At 35.7% G+C, this 24,967-nt stretch overlaps 2 protein-coding genes across 2 annotated transcripts; both read left to right on the forward strand.

Annotated features, from left to right (window-relative positions):
• Window positions 1-3,096: 3,096 nt before the first annotated feature.
• Window positions 3,097-17,899, forward strand: LOC114759868 (uncharacterized). The gene is made up of 7 exons (XM_028949100.1): window positions 3,097-3,205; window positions 3,821-3,913; window positions 5,215-5,352; window positions 5,470-5,559; window positions 12,925-13,074; window positions 14,174-15,759; window positions 16,671-17,899. Exons 1-7 carry the CDS (start codon window positions 3,143-3,145, stop codon window positions 17,611-17,613), a joined length of 3,063 nt encoding a protein of 1,020 aa, XP_028804933.1. The 5' UTR covers window positions 3,097-3,142; the 3' UTR covers window positions 17,614-17,899.
• Window positions 17,900-19,509: 1,610 nt separating this feature from the next.
• LOC114759882 (protein TRM32-like) lies at window positions 19,510-24,660 on the forward strand. The gene is made up of 6 exons (XM_028949109.1): window positions 19,510-19,617; window positions 20,769-20,985; window positions 21,625-22,417; window positions 22,522-23,039; window positions 23,934-24,061; window positions 24,166-24,660. The coding sequence occupies exons 1-6, from the start codon at window positions 19,510-19,512 to the stop codon at window positions 24,658-24,660; spliced, it is 2,259 nt and encodes a 752-aa protein (XP_028804942.1).
• The last annotated feature ends 307 nt before the right edge of the window (window positions 24,661-24,967 follow it).

Here is a 24,967-nt window from a genome sequence, read left to right on the forward strand (position 1 = left end):
ACCCATAAAGATTATTCAACTCCTGCAACAAATACCATCAAATTCAACATAATCCGCATACTAAACGACTAAAAACACTAGACAAAGTAACACATACCGGGTCTAGATAAGGAACTCCTACTCTGTCCTCTTGCCCCACTTTCATGTCTTTGTGTCCCTCCAAACAACAATCCTACGTTGCTCTTCCTCTCTATTTTAACAACTTCTTTAACTCTCCTCATTCTAATACTCAATAGCATTTGCAGCATCATACACATCATTTTTTTTTCAGCCTGAAGTGCTCGCAAAAATATATATGCAACATGAAATAAATAAAATTATACAAATATCAATTAAATCAAACATTGACAAATTACATTACATTACATACCAACAGCAAGTACACACAGCCACTCACATTAGAGCTACCACCACTTCTGAATGCTTTAACATAAGCCTTCGACTCTTTCGCTAAGTCCTTCATAATATATGTAGCCCAATCATAATGCTCAAACCCATTCATAGTGCAAGCCATCAGCTTCAGTAACCGGTCACTTACTTTATCCCTTGAATTTGGACATAGAAAGGTTCCAAGGGTGTACAACATAAACAAAAGCTCAAATTTATCATCATGTTGTCCAGATTTAATGTCATTTAATATCTTGGTAAATGACACTTTATAGTACTCCCTCTTCAATTGTTGATATGTTGGATTATTTTCATCTACTTTGGCCTTCACTACTTCCCCAGTGTTAGGGACATCAAGCAATATTTTAACATCTTCTTACTTGAATTCCTTTGAAATGCCCCTAATTCTGAATTCATGTGTTGCTGGATCATATGAACGAAGAAAAGTCACTAGTAGGTCACGTGGGAGTCTCTCACATGCTACATGCAGCAACTTTGAGAACCCTATCTTCTATTCTTCTCTACTCTCTCCCTCAAACTTGCATTATCATTTACAAAGTCTGCCAATGACCTGAATTAGGGCAGAGAGCACCGGGTTTGGAATGGAATTTTATTCTTCCTTGTTTTCTTCCTCTCAGGCCTTGATTCCCTAGCCTTGTCGTTATACCTCTTTTTTTCCTCCTCACACAGCTCTTTCTATGCGTTTGACATTTTCTTATTCTGTTCCTTAAAACGGTTTGACCTCTTTCCCCCTTAATTTCTCATAAAACTCCTTCGTAAACAACATGAATCTATTCTGTACTGATTTCGATGAATCTCCTTCCAAGACCATCTTCACTTTTCTGCATATAAACAGTTATTGATGCTCAACTGTTGTCATTCACTATACAGTCATTGTCAATCGCAATATAAACATTCAAAATATCATCTTCAACAGTCACTAGTACTCAAATGTTGTCATTCACTATGCAATAGTTGTCAATTGCTACACTTATGTAATAACTTCCACTTACAGATGTTGTCACCCTCACACACAAATTAGCCAAAAATGATCATGCAAAAAGTAATCACCAAAATATAACGTTTCCTCACCTCATTCAGTACAGTGAGGCTTAATCTTTAATTAACAATAAAATCATTCAAAAAATCATCTAAAACAGTCACTTGTACTCAAATATTGTCATTCACTGTGCATTCATTGTCACTTGCAATAAACCATTCAAAAATTCATCTTAAGCAGTCACTACTAGTCAAATGTTGTCACTCACTATGCATTCGTTGCCACTCGCAATAAAAACATTCAAAAATTCATCATGAGGAGTCACTACTACTCAAATGTTGTCATTCACTATGAATTTGTTGTCAATCGCAGTAATAACATTCAAAAAATTATCTTCAGCAGTCACTCATACTCAAATGTTGTCATTCACTATGCATTTATTGTCACTCACAATAAAACCATTCAAAAATTCATCTTCACCAATCACTAGTACTCAAATGTTATCATTCACTATGAAATCGTTGCCAATTCCTACACCTATTAACAAACTCCACTAACAGATGTTGTCACCATCAAACACCAATTACCCAAAAATGATCATGCAAAAACTATTGACAAAATAAATCGGTGCCTAGCCTCATTCGGTACACTGAGGCTTAATCTTTAATTAACAATAAGATCATTCAAACAATCATCTTAAGCAGTCACTCATGCTAAAATGTTGTCATTCACTATTCAGTTATTGTCAATCACTATACCTATGTAATAAATTCCACTAACAAATGTTTTCACCATCAAACACCAATTAGCCAAAATGATCATGCAAAAATTATTAACAAAATAAATTGTTCCCTCTCCTCATTCAGTATCGTGAGGCTTAATCTTTCTTTCATTAACAAACAAATCATTCAAAAATCATCTGAAATCAACTTACCTTCGTGTGATTGACCCATTAGTTCAGCCTAATAACCTTATTACTCTCTAAAATCTCTAATCTCTGATGTAATTGATTGTCCAATGACAACCACCGTGCAAATAAAATAAATAATCAACTTACCAGACCCTAGTAATGGTGACGATCTTCCCCTCACACCGACAGTACTCCTCCGACAGTGACTGCTCCACTCACAGCTACGATGTTCCCCTGAAGGCGATACCGCTTCCTCTCACCCTCACGATTGCCGATGACTGTTCCTCACAGGCATGATGTTCCTTCCCCTCACAGCAACTGGCGATTGTGGTGCAAAGATGTGGGCACAGGAAGTTTTACAACGGCACAGTGCAAATAACCTCTCCCGCATTCTGTCTTTTTTTTTTTTTCAAATTTTCTTCAGGGGCAATTCTGTCTTTGGCTAACATTTGCAAATGCCAGATCAGTACCCAGGTCTAATATGGTATTTTGCTTTTCACATGCACTTATCTGGGTTTTCATATATTTAAGAGTATTTTCCTGTCTTTTTCTCTAATTTTTTTTCCCAGAAACTATTCCCAGAATCATCATGATTTTTTGACGTGCAGAATCATATTTTATCCAAATACGCCGGTAGGAATTGGAAAGGGCAATTACCGCCATACATTTCGATTTTTTTTTTCAATGCATGAACTATGTCGAGTAGGAATTGGAAAGGGCAATTACCGCCATACATTTCGAGTTTTATTCTTTTCCCAATGGCGCTTTGGCGGGAAAGCTGAGAGCTGCGAAGTAACAGAGAAAAACTTCGTAATACAATCATATTCAGATTTTGACAGAGGAAAATGGAGGAAAGTAGCTCCGACAACGATTTGCTGAGGATCTTAGGAGCCATTAGATCCTCTGAGGCAAGCTTACTTTAGCTATTTACTTCATTCCGATAACTATTTCTTGTAAAACCTTGGATTTTCTAGAACCATGCGTTGGAATGCATCTGTTGTTTACCCCCTCTTTTGATCCAACTCTGAATTGCATGTTCTTGCCGTATAATGCTCCAACTGTGGCCTTAGTTGTTTCATTAATAGAAATCTTTATTTAGTCCCGTTGATTGTGGTTATGATGTTAGGGTTACAGTGGGTATATTATTATTATTATTATTATTTGGTTGGAAGTCTCAAGTTTCAGAGAAAACCATTGATATTGAGATTTTTATTGATAAGAAACCAAGAAACCTATCCTTTACTATGAATCCAGAAATTGATTATTGAAAGAAATGAGCTATGCGCAATGTTTAGCATTCTCGTTCTATGTATATTTGATATTGCTGTATATGTCCGAGTCTGAAGCTATTTTGTTTCCAGATTGCTACCCTTATGGTAATTTATGTCTTGGTTAGTGCTACGACAAAATATCCTGGTTTTAGCCAATATTGTGATATTTTACATTGGATTTCTTGTAAATCCTTCTAGCATTATTAGTTTTTGATTACATTTTTGTTTTTTTTGGGTGACACATGGACACAGATCGTTGAGAATCGAGTTCAGCTGTTTACCGAGCTTGGAAATTTAGATTTCAAGGATATATCCAACTTTACTTCACTTGTGGACTGCCTCATAGTATCCTTGACATTAGCGATCTTTTGCTCGCTGAAGATGGATGCTTACATCTGTCCATTGGAATTGATTTCTGTGATTTCCAACTGAACAATATTTATTGTGTAAGGTCTTTTCGAGTTCCCTTTTGAGAACCGCCATTGATACTTTTACACAAATATAATGTAAGGCTTGCCTAAACCCGTCGTAGACTTTGCGCTTGATCACTTGTAGTTTTTTCTGTTATTTGTGTCTCATGTGCTTGTTAAATTCTTATGTCCTGCCTCTTGTTCCTAATTTGAAATTTAAATGATATTGATTTAGAAAACATCTGAATGAATGCAGGCAACATGTAAGAACTAATGTTTGTTTTGACTAATAAAGCGTCTTAGCTTGGCTAAGAGTTAGAATCTTAAATTTAACATGATTTTGAACTAGCAGCTTCCAAGCCCTATTTTCTCCTCATGTTGTATGTATTAATGTGAATGACTTTTTCTGGCAAATCAAAATGCATAAATAATTTACAGTATTTTTAGTTTTAAAATTACATGGAATGATGATATTTTTAATCAGAGTAAAGAGTCTTCCTAGATGTGTGAGTTTTTTAAGTGTATCACCGGATGGAATTTGGTTATCCTAAGGTGTCCTTGAAATTAGGGGAGAAATATCCAAGTTCCAACTCATTGGATGAATAAATGTTTATGCTAGAATGCTGCAACAACTCAAAGTTCTAGTATATCTTCCTGAATTTAATGTCTTTATTGTTTTTCTAACCCGTTTTGTGATTTGATTCGAAATGATCACAAATTGCTTTAGTTTATATGATTTAGGAGATGGTTGATTGAAAACAAGGTCAGTGAATTAAAGGCAATGCTATAAGTGTAAAGTGTCATTTTATAAGCGAATCTGCTGGGCATTTCCTTTATTCTGCATTACTATGAAATGATGAAAGTTTGTATGTGTGTCTGTATATAATAAAAAATAAGTTTTGATATAAACATAATAACAGCAAATTGGATTGCAACTTTAATTATGATACCTTGCTTCACATTTAAGGAATTGAAGATTGAAGTAGTATTTGACCATTTTAGGTTAACAACATTAGCAGGTTACTGTTTTCCCTTTCAAATGCTCTGTAAAATTTGTTGGTAGAAATGCTTGTGCTTGGAGAGAATAAAGATCAAATTTATGGCAATACTGTGAAATCAAATCTCACATCATTTTTTATCCTTGTCAACCTTTGGTGACCTATATTTATTATTAGCATACTATTTCAATGCTATTTCAAATGTGTGCTTTTTGCTTCCACCTTAACTACAAGCTAGGCATTTTGGGAAGATTTTACTTGTTTGGATGTCACACAGTGCATGCTAAACAGAAGTATTATTCAATTGGCGTTGAAGTATGTTGAGTTTGACCTTCATAGCAGCAGCATATTGAAGATTCTCAACCTTGGAATTAAGGTACATAGGCTTTCATCTGTTCTTTGTATTTGATCTTTAATCCAGATCCATATGATCGCACGTGTCAATTTCTAGCTGTATGGTAAAATATTTCTTCGCAATGCATTCTTCTATCAGGCAAACGCTTGGTGCAGTAAGCATCTAAAAATGACTCTTTTGTCAAACCAAGAATCTCAGGAAGAGGAACATGTCTCTGTATTTTATCAGGTATGAGTTATATGTCACCAACTGAGGCATAATAAGTTTTCATGGTTTTAATTCGTTAAAATTTTCCTTATTTCTGCTGAGCACTCGACATGTTCCTTCCGTGTAGGGTATTTTTAGTCACAAATATGGAAATGAATGCGAGAATTTGAAACAGATAATATTGATGCATCATTAGCTCTTGAGTGTTGGGAAAGTGTACATGAACATGAATTAAATATCCTATCTTCAATTAATGCCATAATATGCCACAAGAATTTATTTCAATCATCATCAATGTTGGTAAGTGTTGAAAGTGGGCTCATTCTCATTAGGCCCAAACCGGAGATTTAATTCCAGTTGTTTTACTTAGCATCAGTTTTTATGTTTTATATTTATTTAAACCATTTTTTCCAGATCTGTTACGGATAGATTTAGGATTGATTTAGATAAGATTATATGCGAGATTGTCGCATCTTCCTCTCCTATATGTATCGACCTCGCTAGTTGAATAAAATCAAGTCTTTCTACGTTCGATTACCATCATGGTATCAGAGTGATGGGTCGGTCCTTCAGAGACGCAGTGATCGGATCATCACGAGCATTCACCACCGGTAGCGACGCTACCCAGAATCCGTCGAGGAGCGACACTACCCAGAATCCGTCGAGAGCTACAGTCGACTCCCACGCGATGGCCGAATCCGAAGGAAGCCGTCAAACTGGAGCGTCGTGTTCGACGGGAATTCCAGCTACTGACTCCTTCTCGCAGACGATGATTACTCACCGACTAAATGGAAAAAACTATTTACAATGGTCCAGGAATGTTCTGATGTTCATAAGAGGACGAAACAAGGAACATTACTTGACATGGGACCCGAAACCACCAGAACCAGAGGACCCAAAGTATGCAGCCTGGTGCGCCGAAAATAATCTGGTGATGACATGGTTGATTCATTCCATGAATACCGAGATTAGCGAAAATTATCTCCTGGCCAACTCTGCTCGAGAAATATGGGAATCGGCCAAGAATACCTTCTCTGCTAAAGATAACACAGCAGCACTCCTTCAAGTCAAACGAATGTTGCGGTCTCTCACGCAGGGGGAGAAGACGGTGACCCAATACTTCAGTGCACTAATGAAGCTATGGCAGCAACTCGACTTATATGAGGTATGTCATTGGGCGTGCCAATCTGATAGAATAAACTTCAAAAAAATAACAGAACAAGAACGATGCTTTGACTTTCTTCTCGGTCTCAACGACACATTTGAGGATGTAAGAGGACGCATAATGGGAATGCAACCACTCCCATCCCTTGAAGAAATCTTCAGTATGGTCAGATATGAGGAGAGCCGAAAAGAACTCATTCACATCACCTCTAGTGTTACCTCTCCTTTTCAGTCTCTTTCCCTTGCACCAGCGACAGAGGGATCGGCTATGGTCACACGAAGTAACCAGGGAGGAGACCAGAAGGGGAGGAAGCCATCCTTGAGATGTGATCATTGTAATAAGAATGGGCATACTCGGGAAATTCATGAAAAGCCAGCACACTTGAAGCAACGAAACAGGGGAGATAGTAAAAGTCTTACAGTGAATTCCGATAGTGGGAATCTGAGTGTTGATGAACTCATGTTGCTTAGACAGATTCTGGACAAGTACTCTGGTGAGAAAAATAATGAGAAATCTACCCCTTCTGTTACCTTAGCTCATTCAGGTACTCTTTTACTCGCTGCACTAAGCATTGTAACCGGGTCCAAAAATATATGGATTATTGATTCAGGCGCCACTGATCATATTACCGGGTTCCGGGAATTATTTTCTGAATTTAGACCATATTCTGAACATAGTCAAGTTCAAGTTGCTAACAATACATATGCTAAGGTTAAGGGATCAGGAACTGTTACTATTTCAGACACTATAGTTCTAAAAAATGTCCTTTATGTTCTAGAAATCCCTTGCAACTTGTTATCTGTAAATTGTGCAACCCATGAATTAAACTGTCTCATTATCTTTGATAAGCTTCACTGTGATTTTCAGGACTTAATCTTGGGGAGGATGATTGGCAAAGCTAAGGAACATAATGGGCTGTACTACCTTGAAGGAACTACAACTAAGAGATATGTGGCTGCAACTACTTCCCAAACCTCTAGTTTTTCTTCTAAAGAAGACTTTATGTTATGGCATTTTAGACTTGGACACCCAAGTATTGATTACATGAAATTGTTGTTTCCAAATTCTATGAATAAAAAGAATTTTCAGTTTTATTGCGAAACTTGTCAACTAGCCAAACAGACTCGTACCTCTTACCCATCCCATGCCTACACACCTACACAACCTTTTGCTCTCATTCATAGTGATGTTTGGGGTCCTTCTCGGTTTGCTACTACTTCTAAGGCCAGATGGTTTGTAACATTTATAGATGATCATACTCGCTTAACGTGGCTATTTTTGATGAAAGACAAATCTGAGGTATTCTCTATTTTTAAAAACTTTTATACCTTTGTCCAAAATCAATTCCAGGCTTCAATTAAGATTTTTCGGAGTGATAATGGAAAGGAATTTGTTAATTCTCACCTCACAACCTTTTTTACTGAAAAAGGCATTCTCCATCAAACGTCCTGTGCCAATACACCCCAACAAAATGGAGTAGCTGAACGCAAGAACCGACGTCTCCTAGAAGTAACTAGATCCTTGTTACTAAGTCAAAATGTACCAAACTTTTATTGGGGAGATGCTGTACTTACTGCTGCATATTTGATCAATCGTATGCCATCAAAAACCTTAAAATTTCAGACTCCAATTCAAAAGTTCTTGGCAACTTATCCTCACTCTTATCTCATTCATTCTCTTCCTCCACGAGTTTTTGGGTGTACAACATTTGTGTTTGATGGTGACAAAGGAAAACTTGAGTCTAGATCAATTAAATGTATATTTCTAGGGTACTCTCCCACTCAAAAGGGTTACAAGTGTTATTCTCCTATCACAAAGCGAGTATATATCACTATGAATGTTAAATTTTTTGAAAACCTGCCTTTCTATCCCAAATTACCCATTCAGGGGGAGAGAGGTAGTGAATGGCCAATCTGGATAAATCAACAAGCTGAACAGCAGAGTAGCAATCCTACTAATAACACCCAGACATCTCTAGATGACCAAACATCATTAGATGTCACCTTTCTTGATCCTGAAGTAACGGAACCACCCTCTTTAGCCACAGAAATCACACCCAACACACCAGAAACTACCTCTAACACACCAGAATTCCAACCCGAGACCACAACTAGATCTGCTTCTCCTCTCCCTAACCATACCGAGTCTTCTTTTGAGCCAGTAATAAGTGAGATACAGGGAACTCAGGAAGAACAGACAGCTACCGGAGAAGACCCCATTAATGTTCCAAGGCCAAGTCATGAATCCATATCCGAGGTTAATCCTGCAGATCTCCAATGGCCCATAGCTCTCAGAAAGGGAAAAAGGAGCTGTACGCGTACCCGATAAGTAGGTATGTTTCGTATGATAAACTCACTTCTCGATTTAAGACCTTTGTTGTCAATATAGACAGAGAAGAGATCCCAAGAACATTTAATGAGGCAATGGTTGACCATAATTGGAAATTGGCAATTGAGGAAGAACTAAGGGCCCTGATTAAAAATGGAACGTGGAATATTGTTGATTTGCCTCAAGGGAAAACTGTGGTAGGAAGTAAATGGGTATTTACTAAAAAGTATAATCCAGATGGAAGTACCAACAAGTACAAAGCAAGATTGGTAGCAAAAGGCTTCACCTAAACATATGGTATAGATTACCAAGAAACCTTTGCACCAGTAGCTAAATTCAACACTATCAATGTTTTGCTCTCATTAGCCGCAAACTCGGATTGGCCATTATATCAATTGGATATAAAAAATGCCTTTTTGAATGGCGACCTGGAAGAGGAAGTTTACATGGAAATACCCCTTGGGCTTAGAGAATCAAGAAATGAAGGGAAGGTATGTAGGCTACGCAAGTCTCTATATGGACTTAAACAATCACCAAGAGCGTGGTTTGGAAGGTTCATGAGGGTAGTCACTGGATTTGGCTACAAACAGTGCCAAATAGACCACACACTATTTTTCAAACGCATTGATCATAAAATAACTGTGTTAATTGTCTATGTGGATGACATTGTGTTAACAGGGAATGATGACAATGAAATCACAGCATTGAAGAGGAAATTAGCCTCAGAATTTGAAGTAAAGGATTTAGGCCACCTAAGGTACTTCCTGGGATTGGAGGTTGCCAGATCACAGAAAGGCATCAGCTTGTCTCAAAGGAAATACACGCTAGATCTTCTCAAGGAAACCGGGATGTTAGGAGCAAGACCAGCAGAAACTCCCATGGAACAGAATTGCAAACTAGAAATAAAGCCAGACGGAAAAACAGTGAACAAAGAGAGGTACCAGAAGTTGGTCGGAAAATTAATATATCTATCCCACATAAGGCCAGACATATCATTTGCAGTCGGGGTTGTAAGTCAATTTGCAAGCGATCCTCAAAAGGAACATATGGAGGCGATTGAGCGAATTCTCAGATATCTCAAGAGAACTCCAGGTAAGGGTCTCTTCTTCTCAAAGGGAGATCAGAAGGCAATTGAGATATATACCGATGCAAACAAGAGGGCACCTGATATAGAAGATAGTAGAAACATAGAGGTGTACACTGATGCTGACTGTGCTGGAGCAGTTAATGACAGACGCTCCACTACTGGTTACTGTACATTCGTCTGGGGAAACCTTGTTACTTGGAGAAGCAAGAAACAGCCGGTTGTGTCAAGGAGTTCAGCAGAATCAGAATTTAGAGCTTTAGCTCTAGGAATTTGTGAGGGGATATGGATTGTTAGCCTACTACGAGAATTAGGCATTGAAGTAAATACACCAGTTCAGATGTGGTGCGACAGCTTGGCAGCCCTAAAAATTGCAAACAATCCCGTTCAACATGATCGAATGAAGCATGTAGAAATTGACCGTCACTTCATCAAAGAAAAAATAGAAGCTAAAGTGGTTGATCTGGCTTACATCTCCTCAGGAAGACAAGTTGCAGACATGATGACCAAACCTTTGGTCAAGGCCAAGTTCGAAGAGCTCACAGACAAGCTGGGAATGATCAACATCTATTCGCCAGCTTGAGGGGGGTGTTGAAAGTGGGCTCATTCTCATTAGGCCCAAACCAGAGATTTAATTCCAGTTGTTTTACTTAGCATCAGTTTTTATGTTTTATATTTATTTAAACCATTTTTTCCAGATCTGTTACGGATAGATTTAGGATTGATTTAGATAAGATTATATGCGAGATTGTCGCATCTTCCTCTCCTATATGTATCGACCTTGCTAGTTGAATAAAATCAAGTCTTTCTACGTTCGATTACCATCAGTAAGTGTGGCAAGCAACTACTCAAGTGACCATAAAAAATGACATTTGAAATGTCAAGAGGGTAGAAAAGGAGACAAGACTTATCATGTCAACGAGTATTTACAAGAGAAGTACAACTAGACAAGGCTAGCATAGTAGTAAGCATTGCAAAATTCTAATCTCATGTCACCGAAAGAAAATATAATCTTAGACATAACACTCTTATTATACCTTGTTACAAATAAAACCCCATTAAAAACAAATCCAAACCTACAATCTCGTATTGCTGCACACCTGTACTAAATCATGATTCAGTAGTTTGTTGTCCAAAAAAAATCATGATTCAGTAGTTTGCTGTCCAAAAAAATCATGATTCAGTAGTTTGTTTTTTAATATCATCAAGTCAAGAACTTTAGCAGTTAGTGATCCCTTCAACAACATCTATGATTACATCTGCCAGAAGTTTTCAGCCGGCTTCCCATGAGTGACTCTCTTAGCATTTTTCCAGCCCCTTAGTCACTTGCACAGCTTGTTTACATAGCTCCTCAAAGTTTGCTACCTACTCTTAAGTAGTCCTTTCTATTTGTTGAGGTGGTGAAGCAGGCTGGAAAAGCCAACACTCTGGCAGGTTGGCATTTTGCCAACCCAAGCCTGCTTAAGGTGGTTTGAACCCCCCTCTTTTTTTTTTTTTTTTTTTTAATATTTCAAAATATTTTATTTTAATTTTTAAAATTAAGTCATAAACTTTTACAGACGAAATTCAATTTGTTTCTGTATTTTCATGAACCTACATAATTAAACTCTTCCCAGAACTTACAAATAAACATATAATCTATTTTATATAATTATGTTTTTTACCACCACTCTTTTACATAATTATTATATTAATATGAACATGATGAATCATTAGTGAATATTAGAAATCAAGCATACAACCAAGTTACTAACATAAAATAAGGCTATGTTTAAATTAAGTGCAAAATAATAAATTCTTTTTTATAAAATTTGAAAGAAAAATTTATTAAACAAAGCAGGCTAGCCCATCATGGCGGGAGCGAGTTGAAAAGGCCTGAATCAAAATGGGCTCCCGTTTTGCCAAGCTGAATTTGCCATTTATGGCAGTTTGGGCCTACACTCCATCAAAGCACAACGATTAGCACTAAAGTCATTAATTTACTTTTGTTTTTCTTCAAAATCAAGGTCCCAAATTACACACAAAACTGCACACTATTCATGTTTAAGGTCACTTGCTAAGAGAGCTGTTTGGCTTGCTATTATATGTCGATGTTGCTTTTAATCCTTTCATTTTTTATTCCTTACATGATTATTATTAATTAAGGTCTTTTATATTGCATCTCTGTTGCTATTCTTTTTGCTGCTGTTAGTATAACTTGTGTTTATTTATTTATTTATTTTTTTGTAAGCTTACCTCTTGGGATCTGATTAAATAAAATTGTTAGCACTTGATCCATATAAGAGGGTTCTTATAGTACGATAACATTATGACATAGGACAGTGGAAACTCTAATTATTCATTTGGTATTGGACATGGCTCTACGTTCAGGACACTAATTCTTAACTCATGTATTGCGTCATTTTCACTGGGGCCAGCGTTGCTGTCCTTTAATAATTATAGGCGATTAATTGGATGGTAACAATTACCTTCTTTTATTGTTCATCTGAGGGAAAAGGAAGAAAAATTACATCATTAGTTGTGTCATGTGTGCCTCCCACAAATGCAAATTGCAGAGATGGTATGACTTAGTTTCTTGAAGAAATGTAAAACAATGAGTGGTAGCTAGCTGTGGAATAGTAGCAAGCATAAAACTTGTCCACAGTTGCTTGTCTCATGCATTGTGATTTGTTTAGTGCAAGTGATTGGACCTCCAGTAACAAAACAAAAATGTGCATCATTCAGTTTTCATGTATTATTGAAAATTTCACTTGCTGATTGTCTTATTGACATCAATTTTTACTTGAGGTAGTTTATTTATATTGTGCAGCTGCTTCTGGAGGCTATGAGGTTTTCTGCATCAACTTTCTTGGCCTTGATGAAATTTCCAGTATTTGATGACAGGGTATTGATGGATGCTGTTGCCAACTTCGTTTTGGAAGCTTTAAGTTTAGCAAAAGCTTCCATATCAGATGTTAAGGTAAGATAGTTTTCTCTGTATATATATCTAGTGACACAGAACACGTCAAATGTCTGAATAGTTTCTTATAAATCAAATAGAATGAGTAGAAGGTATTTAAATGTATGAAATTCTGAATAATCTGAACTCTCACCACTTTATGCTACATTTATAGACCATACAACCCTTGCTAAGTGAATTAAGCGACTAGAACTAACAGCCTCAACTATTATTCTCATATCATTATTTCCTTGACTGATTAAGAAATTCAGAGATGGGGGCATTTTACTGAGAAGATAACTGATATAGATGTGGGAAAGTTTTAGAGAAAGTGTCTCCAATCCAAGCCCTCTCAAAACCGAAATGCAGTGCTATCTCCAACTCGAAAAGACAATATAGATGATAAAGAAGGCTATCCATGATTTAAGCATGGAAGTGTTTTTCTGTCAAAAGCAAAATCCACGATTTAAGTATGGAAGTGTTTTTTATTCCCAGGTTTATACTGATTAAATTATGAAATCATAGACTATAGATTTAGTTTTAGGTTCATGCAGTCATAACAAAGCAATGGATTTTCTTCAAATCGCTCAACTTTAAATTGAGTGTCTAAAAGTGAAACATGAACATAAACTGAATGTCAGAGCTTTATTTATATTTTTATTGATGATATCAAGAGTTTTATTAAATAAAGAAAAAAAGATGTTGCATAGGAAATCAGATGTTTCAACCTTTAAGATGCTAGAAATTAATCCCTGCTTATTTAGCAAATGGAGTGAGCTATTCATTCCATCATAATAGTGACCATTTCTTATTGATATCTTTCTTTTTTGTTTTTAAAGGCTAATAAATTTTTCTTGTAGATTTTTGTGTTAAAGAAGATATAGTTGATTATTTAGTTATGATTTTGTTATGACCTTGTAAAATTTTGTCCAAAGTTCTCACTGATCGGAGAGAAAAAGAAATTCTCTTGTAAATCATCAGATAGAAATTGGCTGTCTAATGTTCACTCAGGGAATAGTGAGTATTGAGGGAAATCCGTTCTTCTGTTTAATCTTATTCATATTTGTCCCACGATCTAGCATCTATTGTTAAGGATATTTTACTGTCTGTTCCTAAGCAGAAACTTCAATCGTTTGGATCAGAAATATTGAAGGTTGCACACATGATGATTGATGCTGTCATAAAACTATGCAAGGCACTTTCTGAATCAGTAAACTCGGATACCTATGATGTAAAGCTATTGAACCTTGACAAGGATAATAACAAAATGGTCCATGTTATCAACATAACAAGATGTGCAATAGAAAAGTTATCTCAGATTGGTGTCCTTGCTGCTAATGATGGGGGCAATTCAGTTAACATTCTTAATGTGACATGGAAAGGTGTAGTCTCTTTGCTTCAAATTGGTCATAAATATTTAGCAGAAATAGTAAGCATAGCAAATGTACTGGTAGGTTTAATTGCGTTGGTAACTGAGCCTCTGAAATGCGCGGCTGTGGCTTGGTCTTCACCCAAGGATACTGTTTCTAAAACTGAAGCTAAAAGGATTCTGGTGCCAGTGAAATTTTATCTAATTAACGCAGTAAAAATCGCCTCACTGTATCCTCATCAAGCCTATGCAGTATACAGAGACATTATGCTCTGCGTCATCAAGATCACAACTTTAAAGATTGCAACGAGCAATGAAATCTTTCTGGAAAGTGTATGTACAGTGACTACTGAACTTTTGGAGCAAACAAGCATGGATCTGGCAATGTCTTTGCTAAATTCTGATGAACTGAAATTTGAACAGAAGTCTGAAGTACTGGAGTGGTTGTTCACTAATGAAGGGGATTCTTATTCTACTGTTGATGCTCCGACCTTAGCTAATTGTAGCTTAACATCTACGAATGAGATCTTTGACCTTAGATGTGAAGATATGAACAGAGAAAGAATACTAATGACAGCTCGAGTTGCTTTGTTTATTAATTTCCTGAGATGTTCTCTAGAATTTGATGAAGGCCTAAAATTAGGACTTGCACGCAAACTTCAACGGTTTCTTGATATTTTAGTTGAAGAAGATGTATATTCTAACGTACTGTTTTTAAAACTCCCTTTATTGCGTGGGTCTGGGAATACAATCCAGCTGGTTTGGCAACCGCTGTTTACTTCTCTCTTGCATGCAGTCAAAACCTTCATGATTGTGGTATCTTCAACCGCTGCTTGGGGGGACATGGAGTCATTTTTACTTGAGAATTTCTTTCATCCTCACTCTCTTTGCTGGGAGATAGTGATGGAATGCTGGTGCTTTATGCTGCGACATGCAGAAACAGACTTGGCATATAGCATGATTAGCAAACTGTGTTCGTTACTTAAGCTTCTGGCATCCTCAGAATCTGTTGCCCTTCCTAATTCTTCATTCCGAATATTGGCAAGATCAATATGCTTTTTGCTAACGTATGGTGCAAAACCAATGGTTAATCAGGTCTATATGTCACTTGTTGAAGATGCCACAACTCATTTGTCGTCAATTTTATGTTTGGCCCTGTTCATTGAAGGTTTTCCATTGGATTCATTATCAGATAAGTTGAGAAATACTGCCATTCAAAGAGTCATATCAGACTATTTCGAGTTCATAGACAGCTTTGATGAAGCATCATTGAAGACAAGCATTTCTGGTCGATGTGGCATTCCAGTCTCTATTCTATCTGCTTCTTTGCAATCATTGTAAGTACTTTGTTTTGAGGATATTTTTTCCACTGTGATTTACTGATTTTGGCTAAAATTACTGGCTTACCATATCTGCTATCAATTTGTGTTGACCGTTTCATTAATGGTATTTTCATAGGACATAATTAGGGGTTGTTCAAAATTTAACTGAATCAATGTAACCAAACCGACCAAAACTTGCAAAGAATTAAGTGTGATTGATTTTTAGCCTTTGGAAACTGATTCAATCAATGTGGTTATTGGTTTGGTACACCCTGGGGAATAATTTTTTTATAATTAATTTTTCTCTGGCCTAATCCATTGCCAAGCTTCGGTCCAATCTTGTTCAAAAACTTTTTTAATTTAGTTATATGCTTTGGGAATAAAATTTAAAATTTTTTCTTCGGTAAAATTATATTTTGCAGAACACAATAATTCCATCAGTAACTATTTTTATTTTAAAAAGTGAATATACATTCAAATTTACTCTGCCTACAAATATTTTCACAAAAATTACATTGAGCATTTCTGAAAGCAATCCAAACTTAGCCAAACTCATCAAAAATCAAACCAATTTGATTTCTAGACTGTAGAATTAGGTTAGCTATGTCCTTAAACCAGTTGGTATGGTTTAGTTTTGTTTTAATCCAATCAAACCCAAACGAACCTATGAATACCCATAAGACACAGATGGACACAAGACTCCTGTTTAGTGTTGACAGAATTTTATTCAATGCACGTTTGTGAAAAGCGTTGAATATTGCATAGCAAAATTAGCGTTCTGAATTTTGAGCTCCCATGATTTATTCGATCTGATTTGAATATTTTACCAACGGAATTAATTTCTCTAATTTTTTTTTGTTTTTTGCAAATTAATGAACAAAACTTAATCCATGTCAGGGCTAACTATTCTTATCTTTTTCCTGCAGCCAGACCTCTATACCTTATATTGATCCAAGGACCTTGAAGCTTTTGGTGTCAGTTACTCGTAATTTTAAAGGTTCTGAGGACAAAGTAATTAAGGACCATTGTCTTGCCCTTTTGGGTGAACTCCTGCAGATGATCTCAAATTTGGGACATCTGTACTCATCAAATGGTATTGAAGAAGCCATCTTGGAGATTGAAAATACCTTTGTCTCCGGGCCAACAGCATCTGATGGCTGCTTGCACAAATGCAAACCACATTTGGCTCAATTCATGGCAGGACTAATACACACAGAATTATCAGAGATTGATGATGATGATTCAAAGAACTGTGCTGTTCTGAACCTGTTTCACATGCTTTTGAAAGAGAAGCACTGGGCCTTCATTCATTTGGCATTAACAGCATTCGGATATTTCGCCATGCATACCAAGTACAACAAGCTATGGAGATTCGTTCCACCCGATGCAGCCCTTTCATATGATCTAGTTTCAGGAGCAGAATCAGACCAAGATAGATTTACCGAGGAGATCAAGGCATTTCTTAACAAGGAAATGGCTCTTCTCTCAACTGCACCAAACACTGAACAACTTGAGCTGCTTGCAAGAGATGGCCGGGTTCTGAAGCAAATGGTCCATAAAATACCCAACATAGCTGAAGCAGAAGTAAAATGTGTGAGCATGGAAGTTGATGATGATCATAATAACTGTTCCAATAAGAAAAGGAAACTTCGTGATGGGATTATCAAAGGTGTGGAATTGCTTAAGAGTGGTTTGAAGATTATTGGGGATGGTCTTTCCCAGTGGGATCAGAATCAGTTTGGGAACAATGAACTTCATGTCAAGTTCTTGACTCAGTTTTCTCAACTGGAGAATGTAGTTACTCACTTTGGGGAATTGGCTGGCAACAGAGAGTTATGTTCATCCCTTGGTTCAGAGCACTTCTCCTAAAGCTGATTAGCCAATGTTTCAGTTGTATAAAAATCTCAATAGGCATCCTTACCAGTAAAATTCCGTCTCCTTTTTACTTTTACCCTTACATATTTTATCTTCATTTTTCAAAATCTTCTGTGTTTGTGTGTGTGTTTTCAAATGTGAACGTAAATACAAGATCTGGTCGTTGGCAATGTTTTTGGACAGTACTCCTGCTTAGTGTGAACTGTGAAGACCCGTGCCAGTACTCCTGCCTACTGTGAACTGTGAAGACCCCTGAGATCCGCGCACACATTTTTCAAAATCTCGCCTGTGTTTGACTGTGCTTTTCAAACGTGAGTGTACGTACAAGAACCGGTAATTAGCCTTTTTTTTTATACTAACACCAGTTCTTAATATAAGAGCTTGATAATTAATTTTAAAAAAATTAAAAAAATTAGTTAAGTTGATTATTTGTAATAAATGCATGTTGATTTTTTTAGATTATTTTTTTTTAATCATGTTTGTATTGAAAGTTGGAACCATATCTTGGTGAGAATTTCTCACAATGAGTAGGGATATTTTGAGGAAAAGGTGAAATAAAGTAACTTGATATCTTATATTTGGGAGTAAATTTAATTCTCAATTAATCTTTATATTAAGTACCGAAAGTAGTACTAAATTAGCATGCTTTTAAAAATGAAATCCTTGAAAAAAAAGTGTGGGTCTCAATTCACTTTATTTATCATTTCCCTCAAAATTAGCCTACCCAACACAGTGCCTTAGTTATTAAAGTCCACTAATCAAAAGTTATATTAAAACAATCTAGATTTTAATCATTCTAATGTGTTCCGTCACTTCAATTACCGAATTACTACGCTGGTCAAGGTCAAAGAAAAAGTACCAAATTATGGCAGAGGCAGATGCTTAGAAGGCTACTTGAGGTTATGAGAATTCGCTAGTACGAATTATGGGCCAAGGAAACAGAATGTACTAGTAAATTTATTTCATCTTGCTATAGTCTAAAATAATCATTTTAAGTTTCCATAATAGACATAATTCAACAATTGGTATTTGAAATGAAAATATTGCATGGCAAAAATATTGCTATTGTTCATTTTGATTATTTTATCTATTTCAGAAAAAATTAATTTGTTAGTCCATATAATTTTTCTTAGCTTTTTCTTTTCATTTGTTTATAGTTTTCTCAACTACGGACGTTCCTTATAATTCATGATAGGCTAATTATGCTTGATGGGGATTTTTTTTTCGACCAACGATGTAGATGCTACCAAGTGATGTGTAAATTGCCACAAAATATAAAATGAAAGGGAGGTTATTCTTTAAAAAAAAAGTTCATTTATTTTCAACATAAAAAAAATATAATACTCATAATCATCCCTTTACATGTATATATAATCTGTAGTTTGATTGGTTTTGATTTGATTTTAATTTATGTGGCAAAATCAATATCGGATGTATGCTAAGTGAGAGCCATATTAGTTTTTCTTATAAATTAACAAATTATAAGTGTAGAGATCAATACCTATAATTAAAAAAACTATTAAAACTCGATAAAAAAGAATACAAGAACTTAATTGAGAATGAGGTGAAATAATAAAAAATTGCATATTACTTTGCCAAAATCATAAACTAGTCGTATGTTGTTGAATAGAAATAAAAAATGTCGATCTTTCATAATTTGTCATCGCTTCATTATTTTCAAATGGTCTCATTCAAGGACGTAAAATATTATAATGTGATAAGAGAATCCATTAAAAGATATCTTCTAATCTAATTCCAATTAGGAATTTGTTAGAAAAATGAAAAATGGAAAATAATGCGGAAACTTTGTGGAGTCAGTGTTTCCTCTTTCCATTGATTTTGCCTAATATCAATTTTCCGCCATTTTCTTCTCCTTTTAAGATTCCAGCGATGTATAGGAAAACAATGAGAAACGTTACTTCAATTTCTCTTCGTCTTCTCAATCCACGTCTGGCAATTCATGAGCACAACAAGAATTTTGTTATAGGATTCACATTGGTAATTAATTTTGCTTCCCCCCTTTTTTAATCAATGAATCATTGCACATTCCCTTCTGAGTTCTTCTTTGTTTTTTCACATCAAAATCCATTTTGAGATATTAAATTCTAGGTAAGGATTGAAAATATATTATGGTCTTCAATGTTTCATATTGATTATTCTACGTTTTTTTCTTCTGTAATTCAATAGGAATAATTTCTGATGCATTTAGGAATGGAGAAATATTTCAATCTGTACTGAGAATTGAAAAAAAAAAAATCCTTGTATTATGAGATATGAACTTAGGATTTCAAGTTTTTTCTCAATATTTCTGCCTAGTACTGCAGTTATGGGTGATCTTATTTGTTCTTACATTGAGGATGCAATAATTGTAAGAAAATGGAAAGAAATACTATCAAGATTAATTGAAGAACGGTGACAAGAAGAATTGACCATTTTGAGAAATTTAAATTGCCTTTTGAAATTCGTACAAAAAAATTCCTTTCATCAATAGTATTTTATGGGCGGTATTAATTATGAAAATGTTGGTGATATTAACAATTAAGAAAAGAGGTCTCCATAGGATTGAAGACTCATAAAATAAACGAGTTCACAACATAATGTTCTCCAGGTATAAATGTGATGTTCAACCATTGAAATTCGTGTCTCATCTTGTATTTGTATTTGTTTGAGTAAATTTACAAGTAATTTGGTCTTTAAATATCTCTCAGGTCTTAAATGATTAAAAAAATTACTTAAATTAATTATTTGTAAGAAATGCGTGTTGATTTTCCTAAAGCATTCATTTTAATCATTTACATAAAAAACTCTTCCTTTGATGGAAGTCCCTCTTATTATAGAGCAATTAATAGACAGAGTTTAGGGGAAATAAATTACAAATTTGGGGGATAAATGTTTAAGATTTTATATTTAGAACCAAAGTAAACCTCTCTAGTCTCTACTAGCTCTTATATTTATAACTATTATTAGGTCCATACTAGTTATTAGTTTTAATCTTGAGAATGAATGAATAAACATGTTAGTCCTCAAAAATAACAAATCTGTCACAAATTAAATCATTTGGGCAATCTCTAAACCACTTGAGAAGAGACTAATTTGCAACAATTCTGTCGTAACAATGACTAACTCTTGAACTGAACCAGTTTTTGTAGTTGAATCTGGGGAACCATGGGAAAAAGAGTCGTGATAAGAGACCTGATGTGGCAGAGGAGAATAATAGTAGTGGTGCTAGCACCAGTGCCAGTGCCAGTACTAGTCATCATGGAAGAACTTGGAGCATTCTTAACATTATGAAGTATCATCATTGGCCTCATAACGTCAAGAAAAGGCTCACACACAAGAAGAATGCTGCTGGAAAAAATCCTGATGGTAATTGTACTCTGGACTCTTCAAATGATATGTTTCTAGCTGTTACAGATTGTTTTTGTCATTTCGATATAGGCATCATAATATCCGGAGGGTGGATTATAGAGTTTTAAATTGTTGGTGTGGTCGTATTTGTGATTATTAAGGCTGTGTTATGAGTCCTACATCGAGGAGTCTTATAACTAAAGTGTCATTTTTTTTTTTTGGTGAAAGAATTGGACTCTCCTTGTAGACTTGTACTTGTAACAGGCTGGGCGTGTTGTAAATGCAATGACATGAATTTTCATCATGGATGTGGTTTGCAATTCAGATTCTTCGCAGTCTTGGGAATACTGTATATATTTTGTCTATAATGTGACTCTCTCTCTCTCTCTCTCAAAATATATGACAGTAGAAGATTGAATTTAGTATATAATGTGGTTGCAATAATTGCCGTAACTTTTATGCTTTAGTAAACCCACTAATTCTTCTATCTTTGGTTTTTAAGCCCTCATTTGTACATATCCTGTTAGAATAAACTACCAAAAAACGAACGCAAGTTTGAAAGTAGTGTTTTATTCTCATTAGGTATACATCTGTAAATTTCTGTCTTGCTTGTTACATGCAATTCAAATTCACAGGCTCTTTTTCACATTGTAATAGTTGATGGTCCAGGTGGAGCTGATAATTTGCAGGACTATGAACCGAACTCAAATTTATATGAAGAAATGGCCGTACAGTCCACTTCACCAGCCAAACATTCTGTGAAAGCCAGACTAAAAGCACTTCTTAGTGATGAGATAGCCAGAAAGAAGGGTCAGCATAAAAGAAGTTCAACCTACCCTGCAAAGCCAAGACCACCAATCAAAGCAGTTTCTATTCCCAGTTTAGATCACTCAGATGTTAATCTCGTCTCTGAATCGGTTCCAACAGAAAATAATCCTAAAATGGCTCCACATACTACTGAGACGTTGGAGAATTTGCCATTAGCATGCTCAACAGCCAATAAGGAGATCTGTGTAGAGTGTGGGACCATGTTTTCTAGTGGTTCAATGGAGCATAATAGTATGGTTCATAAACATCAGAAACCGCCATCAGAATATCACAAAGCATTGATGAAGGAAACACTGAGTTGTGAAGAGAAGTCCATGCATGCCAAGTTACTCACAACTGACGTGTCACCTTATCTATTTAAGGATTTCTTGGATGCTCTTGATATGATAAATTCAAATAAGAATTTGCTGTTAAAATTTCTGCAGCATCAACATTCTCCTTTGGCATGCCATTTTCCCAACCAACAGGAATCAGCAAGAAAGATAAGACTAAATAAGTCTATTTCATTTCCTGTACCTGGCTCGTCGTCATCATCATCCCAATTTAAAAGACAAAACACAAACAAATGGCAGATGAAATGCTCAAATCAAGAGAGGTACAAAATGATGGTCAAACACAAAAGGTAATATCTCCGTCTGAATCTTCAGAAAAAAGTGACCAGCAGCAGCCTGTTTCGTTGGACTCTACTTATTATGCATCATTACCACCCCGGGTTCGAAATCCTAGGGCTATTAAGCGTTTCAAGGATCTTAGACAGAAGGTGAAACATGTTCTTGAAGAGAGCAAAAATGAGAAACGCCGCATAGCCATGGATGCTGTGTATGACAAAATTCCTCATGGAAATAAAGTTCCCATAGAATTGAAGAGGAAGATTCCCAAAGTTCCCATAGATACTATTTCACCAAGTGAATTTGGCAATTTTAAAAAACGTCAGATATCTCCAATGAGGACTGCATCTTTGAATGAATCAGTTTGGAAATATTCTCAGCTTTACGAGACTTGTTTTAACAAAGGAACTAGGTACCCTAAGTCTGAGAGGTTAAAGGCGAAAATGGAGGAGAAAAATCCAATATTAAGGACCCCAAAATCCTTTCAAAGGTTTCTTTCACTGCCTAATCTTAAAGATTACTTTTCTCAAAATGAGGAGCCTTCTTCTGTTTTACCTCCCCAGATTCCAATTAGGAAATTTGGAGAGAGAACCGCTAGCCCAAGCACTAGTGTAGATAACATTACAACTCCAGAAAGTGTTTTAAAAGTGTCCAAAGAGGAATAGCCATCAGAAGTGATACAGGGTTGGCATCAGATGAGGACAAGGAGTCAAATCAAAATGAAAGTGTAGGAATTGATGATTATTTCGGAAAAGTAACAGACAGTGAGATGAATGAATCAACTTCTATTGTCGCTGAAACAAATCAATCTCCTTCTCTGGCTCCAGCTTCCTAGATGATTCAGTTAGCTCTGATGAGAGGCTATCTTTACCAGAAGGTATATGTTGTCTTTTGATAATCATGGATTGCATTTTCGTCTTTCCTGACTTATAAAATCTTGGTGTCTATTTGCTTGTTTAACAGTATAAATAGGTTGAATTCTATTCAAGAAAATGACCAGAGTGCTAAAGAAAATTAAGAAAAAATTGATTAAACTATATTACTGTACCAGAACATAGGAACAAAGGGAAATAATCTTGATTTGGGAAACAGTAATTCTTTAATTACGACCTAAAAACTTTCAAACATGGAGCTCTTTGTGTCAGATCGTGTCAAATGTTGCTTTAACACAATGCTTGGATTTGAAAAATGATATCATGATTTACCGTGAAGTTGATTGTTCAAATTTCGAGGGTAAAGTATGCACAAAGTTTTCGCTTCGAAACTTTCAATCTGAACGCAGCCATGTTGTAGTCCTATTCATATTCCCGTATTGGTTTATAAATAATTTATGGTTGATGATATTAATCATGAACCAAACAGTAAGCACTAAAAAGAACGGATTATTTTTCGAGTTTGATTGCTTGAAATATTAATTTATTTGTTAGTTAGTTAGCGACTTTTAATAAGATAAATTCGGATTTCGTGATTAATAATGGTAAGCAGTATATGTTAAACACAGTTTTGCTTGAGTTTTGGTATTAATATTAGTTTCCTACTTCACCATCTGGTTACGGTTGAATGGAACAGAATCACAAATAAAGCCATGGCCAACTGATGGATTGGATCATCTGGCAGAGCAACTTCAAGAGCTTGACATTGCAGACTATCATGAATTAGTGAGTAGTGAAAATGATTTTCAGAAATTTAGCACTTTGAACAAGCATTTGGACTTGGGGATTCCTAGCCTTGGAGTGGACACAGATAGTGTGGCTGAATTAACTATGTGAAAGATGTATTAGAGCTATCTGGGTTATCCACAAGTCATGAATACCTTAGCACATGGTTTTCCAACGAGCAACCAGTTGATCCTACAGTGTATGATGAATTAGAAGGGTGCTTACTATTTGATCCTCAAAGTGCTCGTAACGAAGAAACCAGGGCTCATTGCAACCATTTGATTTTGTTTGATTTAATCAATGAGGTATTGATTGAGATTTTTGGGAGATCATACAGTTATTACCCAAAGTCGTTATCTTCTCTCTGTCATGTTTACCCAATACCAGTAGGAGACCAAGTTCTAGGACAAGTGTGGACACTTATTAAGTGGTATCTGAACTTGAATTCAGAGTTTTATCCATCTTTGGATTACTATGTTAGCAGAGACTTGGCAAGAAGTGATGGGTGGATGAATCTCCAGTTTGATTCTGAATGCGTGGGGCTTGAGTTAGATGACCTTATTTTCGATGATCTTTTGGATGAGATCATCTGCACTTGAGGTTATATTTGTATGCATGACCTTTCATATACTACAAGGAGATAGTTTATGTACATCTTATTTTGATTTTTGATGTAATGATTTGTGTATACATACTACAAGGAGATAGTTATGTACATCTTATTTGATTTTTGATGTAATGATTTGGTGTATATAGCCTATAGCAATATTACAGTGCTGATTGGGTCAAATGAAATTTTTAAACAAAGTATCAAGTTTGGTGCCACTCTTGAGAGAACTACCCTATGACAATAACTAAATTTGGATAAGTAGGAAAAATATTTTTGCGTTTCATTTTCAAAAGATC

The sequence above is a fragment of the Neltuma alba genome, unplaced genomic scaffold, assembly GCF_004799145.2.
Source record: "Neltuma alba isolate B1F8T4 unplaced genomic scaffold, ASM479914v2 tig00010912_pilon, whole genome shotgun sequence".
NCBI classification, from domain to species: domain Eukaryota; kingdom Viridiplantae; phylum Streptophyta; class Magnoliopsida; order Fabales; family Fabaceae; genus Neltuma; species Neltuma alba.